Source organism: Triticum aestivum, chromosome 1B (genome assembly GCF_018294505.1).
Source record: "Triticum aestivum cultivar Chinese Spring chromosome 1B, IWGSC CS RefSeq v2.1, whole genome shotgun sequence".
Lineage (NCBI taxonomy): Eukaryota > Viridiplantae > Streptophyta > Magnoliopsida > Poales > Poaceae > Triticum > Triticum aestivum.
Window position 1 is genome coordinate 5214463 of NC_057795.1, and position 9841 is coordinate 5224303.

General features: G+C 43.0%; 1 protein-coding gene across 1 annotated transcript in view; it reads right to left on the reverse strand.

Annotated features, from left to right (window-relative positions):
• Positions 1-763: 763 nt before the first annotated feature.
• Positions 764-9841, reverse strand: part of LOC123102247 (MDIS1-interacting receptor like kinase 2-like) — a 37941-nt gene continuing 28863 nt past the window's right edge. The window contains exons 2-6 of the mRNA XM_044523548.1: positions 4928-5679; positions 2927-4855; positions 2506-2843; positions 1422-1483; positions 764-1196 (exon numbers count right to left, since the gene is read on the reverse strand). Coding sequence (XP_044379483.1) covers positions 764-1196; positions 1422-1483; positions 2506-2843; positions 2927-4855; positions 4928-5679 — 3514 coding nt within the window. The remainder of the gene's footprint in view (positions 1197-1421; positions 1484-2505; positions 2844-2926; positions 4856-4927; positions 5680-9841) is intronic.

The following is a 9841-nucleotide window of genomic DNA, read 5'->3' on the forward strand; positions in this document are numbered from 1 at the left end:
CGATGAAATGCCCACAACGAGCCGCAGCGACGTCTTCTTCTCCTCTCTTCCCGGCAGCTCGCTGGTCGACACTGCCATCCATCAATGTTGACAAGTCAACATCTAAACGGTAGTCCAAGAAGGTATATATAGCTGAATCCCGGATCTGGTTTACAATAATAGGCCATTTTTGTCTAGTTTCAAAACTTCCTTATAGGTAAAAGAGCCTGCTGCGTTCTTATCTTCTTAGGTTACTTGTTATAGGAACTGCTGATTTCAAACACTAGCAAGTTCTTGACATGGAAAAGAAATCAATGGAAATGGTCCATGCTCCTGGCCTTAGTACAATTAATGTAGCCGATTATCCTGTAGCATTTAATCATTCTTTTTGTGGCAGCAACCTATTAGTCTAGTTCTAGTGCTCTAATCTCTATACTCCACATGCTTTGTGTACAGGTATGGAGGACAGTGTGACATGCTGTACAACCAAACATACAATCTTGACCATGTTTCTTTCGCATTAGAGAGAACGAATGATGCTCAACAGACTATATGTTGCCTTAGTTTCCTATCGAGTTCTTGCTTGGTAGATTCTGATACCTAGCTCCCAGATTCTGATACCTTGGTTAATTGGATTTATGCCACTGTAACTTTCATGAGTTGGAAAAATGCCATTACAAAAGTCGAAGTTGGAAATATGCCATTGCAACTTTTTCATACCTCTACATATGCCATTGTCTTCAATACCTGTCCATATACTGCCTTTTTTATGTCCCGTATACATTCAAATACCTTTATAGGCTGGACCAAATTGATACGAACCGAACACACACGCACACGCCTGGCGGCGTCTGGAAGGGAGCGGCAGCTGGAGGCACGCGCGGCCCGGCGGCTGAGGGGGAGCGGCGACGGCGGCGGCTGGAGGCGCGTGCGTGGAGCGGCCGCTGGAGGCTGGCGCGGCGACGGCTGGAGGCGCGTGCGGGGCGGCATCTGGAGGGGAGCGGCGGTGACGGCCGGAGGCGGATGCATGCTTCGTCGCGTGAGAAGTGGACTCATCAGCGTCATGCCGCAACGACGGCGCCGGCGTGCGGGAAACTCCGTCCACGACAAGGCCAACTCCTGTCCGCTTGCACGCAAGGTGCTTGTGCAGCCATGGAGAGGTTGCCGTGATTCCCGCCGGTTGCTTCTTTGCGCGGCTGCTGATTCCCCAACCAGTACTTCAATACACATTGAAATACAAACATTTGTTGAGCAGATATTCTCTAAAGTAAAGAAAATGGCATATGTGGAGGTATGGGAAAGTTGTAGTGGCATATTTTCAACTCCAGTTTATGTAATGGCATATTTCCAAGTCGTGAAAGTTGCAATGGCATGAATCCAATTAACACTTCATTTAACAGCTTCATTTCAGTTTCAGTGAACGTCTATTCTTGTGTCTCAACCAGTAGACTAATTTGCTGTGCTTGCTTTCCTCTGCTTGTGCAGGAGGATGAACTAGGACTGCCTGCAGTGGCACACACATCAATTCGTATCTGAAACTAACAAAAACAAGCTATGGTGTAGGTTTGATCTTGTTGTACATGGTTGGCGCTTTGTTTGTGCATGGACAAATTCATTGCATCTTTCCTCATATACCACTGCAAGTGGTTGAACAATGGTAAATGGAGCTATTCTCTATACGATTGAACATCTTGTTCTTAGTATGTCTCTGATTGCACTCTTCATGTCTATGATTGCACTAGCTTAGCTCTCGCCGTTGACTGTCACCTGGGGCTTTTCATCTCATCTCATCTCATCCTTTGTTTAGCTTGTATTAGGCATGAAGTAATTTCATCTTAGGTTGCATCTTTGTTCCATGTCAATTTCGCCAACTAATGCTTGAATTTAAGTGTAGTAGTAAATTATTTGTTGTTCCATCCTAGGGACAAGGATTACATACTCCTGGATACAATGCTCCATCACAAGGACAAGAACTTCATACTCCTGCCGTACAATCCTCTGTAAGTCAATTTACATAGTACTGTGGTAATTTTCCTTTTTTACGCACCTAGCTCTGCGTGTTTACATTCATTTTTTTCCTGTTTACGCATTGACCACTTGATCATTGTGATTTTTCCTGCTTGGTCGAAGGTATTTTACCTTGATTTGTAGAGAACAATAAAGCGTGACCGCTGATATCACGCCAGTTAGTAGATAAATGTAGAAACATTAATACACCATATCAAGTACCCTTGTAGAATGTGGAGAACAGCCGAAACAACGTGTCGTATGTGGGCATTATGTCTAAACAAATATAACATAGACACTGCATACATTTTACAAGCACCCCACAAGACAAATTATATTGTGCATTGTCAGAAATCAGCAAGCGAGCAAACAAAGAAATATCAAGAACACGGGACACCAATTTTTACGTGGAAAACCCTTGCGGGAAAAAACCACGGGCACAGGATGGTGATCTTGTACTATATCAGGAGAGTGGCTACAAAGACATGGACATACAATGAGTCATCAACTCGTCCTTACTTGTTGTAACGGAAGTGCGCTGAAAGGCACAGAACATGAACTGGAGGAGGGTCGCTCGATGAGCATTTGGTATGCCTCCCGCATGCTAGGCCTTGCTTGTGGAGAAGATTCCAAGCAAGAAAAGGCCAGCTTGATGAGCAGAGCTAACTGATTCTCTTCAGTTGTTGGTGTTGTCAGTCGTTGGTCCAGAATATCTTTCACCAGTATGACTTGTTCTCCGTTTGACAAAGTACCGTCTAATAGATCCCTTGGATGCTTCCCCATCACTAGCTCTAGCACAACCACTCCAAAGCTATAGACATCGCATTTCTCTGTCACAACAGATGTGTACGACAATTCTGCACAAAATAAAATCATTAGACTTCCGTCAGATGAGTCCTTCTGATGTGAGAAGAAAGGTTATAGTAGTACTAGTACATACCAGGAGCTATGTAGCCATACGTTCCTGCAAGTGCACTCCAGTTTGATGAATCAGGCTTAAGAATCCTTGCTGTGCCGAAATCCGAGACAAAACCCTTGAAGGATGTATCAAGTAAGATGTTGTTGCTCGTGATATCTCGATGGATTATAGGTGGACTGCATTCGTGGTGCAAATAAGATATTGCTTGAGCCACATCATTTGCAAGAGCAATTCTCTTGTGCCAATCCAGTTCCTTTGATAGTTCCTCATTTTCCAATGTCCTGTGGAGGCTTCCCTGCTGAATGTAGTTGTAGACAAGAAATTTATATGCTCGATGGGAGCAGAATCCATACATTTTGACAATGCTTCGTTGTCGGATCTGTGTTAAGATTTCCATTTCACTATGAAATCTTCTTTCATCATCTAACTCTTCTTCGGTCTGATGAAGCTTCTTCACAGCAACCAGCTGCCCATCTTCGAGTTGTGCCCTGTAGACTTTGCCGTATCCTCCCGTTCCAACGATGTACTTATCATCAAAGTCTTCTGTCGCCCTTACAATGTCGTCAAATGCTAATCTTCCATCAAAATTCCAAACACAGAATAGGTCCCTTCTTTCAGCAGTAACCCTTTCTTGAGGTTTTCTCTTGTTATGATTAAGCATTATTATGACAACAATTGCAGCAACAATGCTGAAACCCACCACAAGAAGAATTGGCAAAAGCAAACCAAGTATCTTCCGTTTATGGTGACCAGCTACTGGAGTTGAATAACAAGGTGTCATGCCAGAGATGTTGCCGCACAGACCTTTATTGTGAAGAAACCAACTTGCTGAAGCATTTTGGAGTAGCCGTGTTGTTGGGAGTGGTCCTTCCAAGTCATTGTAGGACACATCAAGTGTTGAAAGACTCACCATGCTTGCAAAGGAGGATGGAATGCTGCCATTGAACTGATTATGTGATAAATTCATAAATTCTAGCATCTCCAACTTCCCAAGTTGTTGCGGCAACACACCACTAAGGTTATTGTTGCTCACATCTAACTTGATTTGCAGGCCTGCTAAATTTCCAATCTCACTGGGCAAACTCCCATTGAAATTGTTGTTGTTGATCTTTAAGAACAATAGTCTCATGCAGTCCCCTAGTTCCTTAGGTATTGATCCACTTAGCATGTTCCCAGATATATCAAGGTATCCTAGATTGCTCAGCTTTTCTATCTGTGTAGGTATAGACCCGGATAATTGGTTCGACGATAAGTTCAGCACATATAGATTTGCAAAAGTGCACATTTCTGGTGGAATTTCACCGCTGAGATGATTATACTCAAGTCTTAGTTCTTCTAGGTTGGACAATTTAGAAAGGATTGGAGGTATGGAACCTGTGATCATATTTTTTTGGAGATGTAGTTGTGTTAGCTGGTTACTTGCACCTAGGTTTTCTGAGATCTGCCCTGAGAGTCTATTCGATGACAAGATCATCCATATGAGTTGTGGATACACATCAAAATCCTGAGAGATGTCTCCTGTTAGTTGGTTGCTGTCAAGGGAAAGTTTACGCAAACCTATACATGTCTTTAAACTCCTTGGAATGGGGCCATTGAACATATTAGAAAAGACATTGAGATATCGAAGTCTGCCACCTGAACATATATTTGCGGGTAAAGGTCCTGAAAGTGAGTTTCTTTCCAGCCCAAGTTCAACAAGGTTTATGAGATCTCCAAATTCTTGAGGAAGAGAACCTGATAACTTGTTATTGAAGAGTTCCAGACTTTGCAGCCTTTGCAACTTCCCAAAAGTTTTTGGTATTGATCCCGAAATTTGGTTCAGAGACAATTCTAAATCTACGAGGTTCATTAGATTGCCAATCTCTTGGGGAATGGTACCGGTTATTTGGTTGTTGGACAAGTCTAACATCTGGAGATTCAGCAAGCTGCCCAATTCTATAGGTATTGGGCCTGTGATTTGATTTGTTAAGAGAGTAAACGTATTGAGCATAGTGAGGTTCCCTAGTTCTGGTGGTATTGTACCAGATATTTGATTTTCGTCGAGAATAAGTTGGTTTAGCATAGCGAGGTTTCCTAGTTCTGGGGGTATCGAGCCTGTTATTTGATTTCCATAGAGAAAAGGCTGGTTCATCTTAGTGAGATTGACTATGAAGATTGGAATTGGGCCTGAAAAATCATTTGAATTAAGCCCAAGAACTTGCAAACGGACTAGCCTGCCTAGCTCTTGGGGTATAGGCCCTGAAAGTTGATTACCAAAGAGGTACAAAGTATTTAGTTGGGTTAGGTTTCCAAGGGTTTTTGGTATCATGCCACTTAAGGCGCTGTTGCTTAGCTGTAGAATTTGTAGGTTGACAAGCCTTCCAATCTCCTTAGGAATGAGACCTGATAGCATGTTTTGGTTAATGAGAAGATCAGTTAACATTGTTAGGTTACACAGAGATGCAGGGATATGTCCTGTGAGTCTGTTAAACGAGAGCTCAAGAAGGCTTAGACTTTCCAGGCCACCAATCTCATAAGGAATTTTCCCTATGAGCTGGTTGTGGTGAAGGACAAGTACCGAAAGTGATGTCAGGGAGCTGATACTACCGGGCAGTGCACCATGCAGACTGTTGTTGCTGAGGTCAATATATGCGAGGAATGGAAGAGCCGAGAAGTTGAGCTCACCAAGCTGGCCACGGATGCCAGCATTCGGCAGGGAGATGTTGGTTACCACCCAGGGCCTACGACGGCCATGGTGAACAGCCGTGCACATGATGCCCGTCCAGTTGCAAGGGCTGGTGTTTCCCTGCCAAGAGCTCATCTGCTGCGGTGGGCTCGCAAGGGTAGCTTTCCACTGGAGGAGGGCCATGTGTTGAGACCTCATTGTGGTCCCTCCATGGTGCGCCGCATGTCTTTCTTGGAAGAGGAGGCACAACACCAGCTGTAGGCAGAGGTATAACATAGGTCGCGTTTTGCATCTGGAATTCGGGAATGTGTTCGGTTGGGGGGTGTGATTCAATACACGATCCAACTCTGTTGATGAGTATTTAACCAGTGTGCCGTTCATTATTACCAGGTCCTCAGTCAACCCATAACAGCCGAGTGAAAGTTTTCTTTCTTTTCTGATGAAAAGGTGTCGAGTGGAAGCTGCACAACAGCTGAGTGGAAGCTGCTTCTGAATGACTGTTTTTTTAGTGTCTGTCGCTATCTCTTTGTAGGTACTGCTGGGCTGCCTGTTTTTTTTTTCAGTCTCGCCATCTCTTCCTCCTTTTCTTTCTCATGAGTCATGACTTATTTCTTTAAGCAAGTGAAGAGTGAAGGCAGGGATATAAGGGTACCCGCAGCATACTCCTACTGATCATATATCTACCAATTCTCCTCCGGCTACAACTTATGCACTGGATGAACTTGAGTTAAACATTGCCACAGACTTCTCATTTGATGGTATCTCCTCTCATTGGTTTCATAGTATTTCTTGTTTATCTGACCATGCAACTTGCAAATGCTAAAGTTGTATCAATTCCATCAAGAAATAGAAGCAGCTTGTCTTACAGTAACTGTCAGGGAAAATCTCGTGCTGGAATTCCATTGATGATAAAAAAATAAAGGTTTCTATGTTGAGTTTTGGTTAATACAATCGTGGATTCCAAGTCTTGTTGGAAGCCATGTGTCTGAGTAAAAAATGAGGTAGTGGCTGCAATCTGTGGAATTCAAAGCATGTACAACCAAGCAGCATCATGAGCACACTGACTGAAGAAAAGGTCGAAGCTCAAGTGGGTTGATTCGGTAAACTTCTACTACTAGTGCTTTCGGTAAACATCCAACACAATGGCTCGCAGATAACTTTGAAAATGACACTTTGGTCTGTTAATTAAAGATCATATATATAATATGTAGACTCCACAAAACCAACTAATTAATCACAAATCTTTAGGTGTCTGGGGATCTTCATGGCTGCATTAATTCCAAGTCCCAACGGCGCAGTATCCCCCCGGGATCTTAACCGAGTGGTTATGATATGCTTTATCATTTTAGTTTGACAAGCAAAGTGTTTTGCATCTGCTCTAATTGATCAACGACTCTTTGAATTGGCGTGTAAGTCTTGTCGAAGACCCTGCTGTTCCTTTCACGCCAAAATTGACGAAATCACCAGAACTACCATGGAGATTAGGGTTTTCTTTTTTGGTTCCTTGCAACGCAGCCTGAACCAGTTGCTGCTGCCACACCTGCGCTTCTTCCTGCCCATTTATTTACAACAGCCAATGATTTTCTTACGGTTCTCTTGCCGCTGAATTTTTTCTGGTTTTTGCGTGCTGTACCAGAAGGGTGACGAAATGGTTCCTGTAGTATCTATTATCATAGTAGTAGAAGAGATGTGGACTACCCAACGTACATGAACCTCTCTGAAAAGTGAAAACTGGTCTTTCTAATACAGGAAACTTGGGAATCCAAATGAGTACAGTGTGTGGCCTGTGAGCAGATGGGTATTTCGCCACAGAAGCAGATCTCTCGAAAGAATGGGTGAGTACCCTGTTATATGAACGAAAATAGGACGTTGAACTACAAATGTTTGAACTCAATGCTTTCATTAAAAAAGCCCAATTTACATTTCATTCTTCAGTACATGTTATTTGTGATGCTTGTGTTGTTGATTCCTCTAAGGGAAGCAAGTTTCTCCAGGCCCTCCGCATCCGCTAGGTCTGAATTCTGTGTGGAACACAAAATCACAAGAATCAGATTAAGGAATGCTAAATGGAACACAAAATTGCCACAATGCAGCTCAGTTGCTTATTTGGATTCTTATCTGATGTCACTTGAGTTGATTCTTTATGCCTCGGCAGTTCAGGATAAGAAAAGAGACCGAAACACACGTTTGATTTGAATTAATTTTACCCATGATCTGCATCAGTGTTTTTTTTTTTTTTGCTTTCCATTTATTTACTATGTGATGTGTGTGTTCTGCAGTTTATCTCTGAAGAAATACAGCATGGGCCTGTGATCCTTTCTCTGAAGGACGCAGAAAAATATATATGTGGGAAACTGGAAATAGCAAGCCTGAACATTTCTCAACATTTTTTTTATTGTTGGTTTTCATATCCTAAATCTTCTACATTCTCAACTTGTCAGTTATAGCTAACAGAGATACTTCTACACGCAGGCAAATGCCGGATCTCTTTTCCTTTCAAAGTTCCCATACTGCATTGCAGGGACCCGATAAATTGCTCAGGTAGCCTAATGCAACTTCATTAGAAGAATGGAAGATAATTTATGTGCATAGCTTGAGCATATTATTGGTACTAGCAAAGTGCAACATAGGTCACGTTTTCCTGCATACTGTTTGCATCTCGAATTCGTGGATGTGATTCAATACACAGTGTGTCGTCCATTGTGTATTTAGCGAGTGTGTCGTCCATTGTTATGAGGTCTTCAGTCAACATACAACAAATGAGTGGAAGCTTTTTCTTCCGTAAAGGACTTGAGTGGAAACTTTTTCTCCAGGAGTCGAGTGGAAGCTGCTGCTGGATGACTGTTCTTCAGTGTCTGTTGCCATCTCTTAACAAGAACATAGAACAAAAGATTTAGCTCAAGGACTCGTGACTGGCGGCACAGCACAACGATTAACCAGGAAAACATATGTCCAGGAATTCTATCGATGGAAGACATAAAGGTTCCTGTGTTGAATTTTGGTCAATACAAATACTGGACCCCAAGTCTTGTTGGAAGTCATGTTTGTGACGAAAAATGAGGTAGTGGGTACGTACAATCTGTGGAATTCAAATCCTGTCCAACCAACCAGCATCATCACCACACTGACTGAAGAAAAGTTCCAACTCGCTCAACTGACTGTCCATAGTTTGCAGATTATTACTATGGCATCCATAATTTCGTAGCTCATAGCAGTGCATAATCATGTAGTACAATACAAGTGCTCGACAAAGATAAAGTCACAGTACATTGAGGGTGTTAGCACAGACCCGTACGTCGAGTACTCCTGTGCTTTCGGCCGTTCCTCTTTGTCCATAGTTTGCTCATAGCAGTGCATAGAGATGTACAGTATAGCATAGCGGAAGCGGCTGTAAACACTTATACGAATCCTTGACAAGGATAAAGTCATAGTACGCTGGCGGCGGCGTGAACAGGAGGCTGAAGATGGCGTCCCTGACGTTGTTCGCCAAGGCTGAACTCCACCAGCACCCGAGCAGATGAGTATTTCGCTACAGCAGCAGAGCTCCCGAAAGCCCAATGCGTGAGTAGTATGTTATATGAACGAAATCAATGCATGTTGAGCTGCAAATGATTGAAATCAATGTAGTATTTATTATCCGTTACCTCTATGTGATGCTTGTGTTGTTGGTGCCTAAGGGAAGCAAATTTCTCCAGGCCCTAATCGTCCGCTAGCTCCTTATTATGCATGGAATGGAACACAAAATCACAAGAATCAGATCAAGAGCCTTCTAAATAGAACACCATATCGCAACAAATGCAGCACAGTTGCTTTATTTGGATTCTCATGTAGTACTGTCACTCTTAGACTGTCCAGGATAGGAAAAACAGATCCTTTTCTAAGAATAGGAAAAACATATCCAGATACCCTTTTAATGTGAGTTCATTTTAGCCATGATCTGCATCAATGCTATTTTTGCTTCCCTTATATAAACTTTGTGTTTACCACAAGTTATCTCTGAAGCCCTCTTCTTCAGGAGGCCACCAAGACGGCGCCTATCTCCAAGGCCAAGCGCTTAAGGCGGTGCCGGCGGCCCCGGTGCGGACCTACTCTCGCTCTGTTGGAAGGCAATATAACTCTCGATATTGATTTGGTGCACAACGCACGTATATATGTACAAGGGAAGCCCTCAGCCTCATCTATACAAGGAAACTAGAGTCGGGGCCGGTAGGAGATTATCCTAACCATATACATGCGTGTAGGCCTACATAATATGTTCAACACCCCCCCCC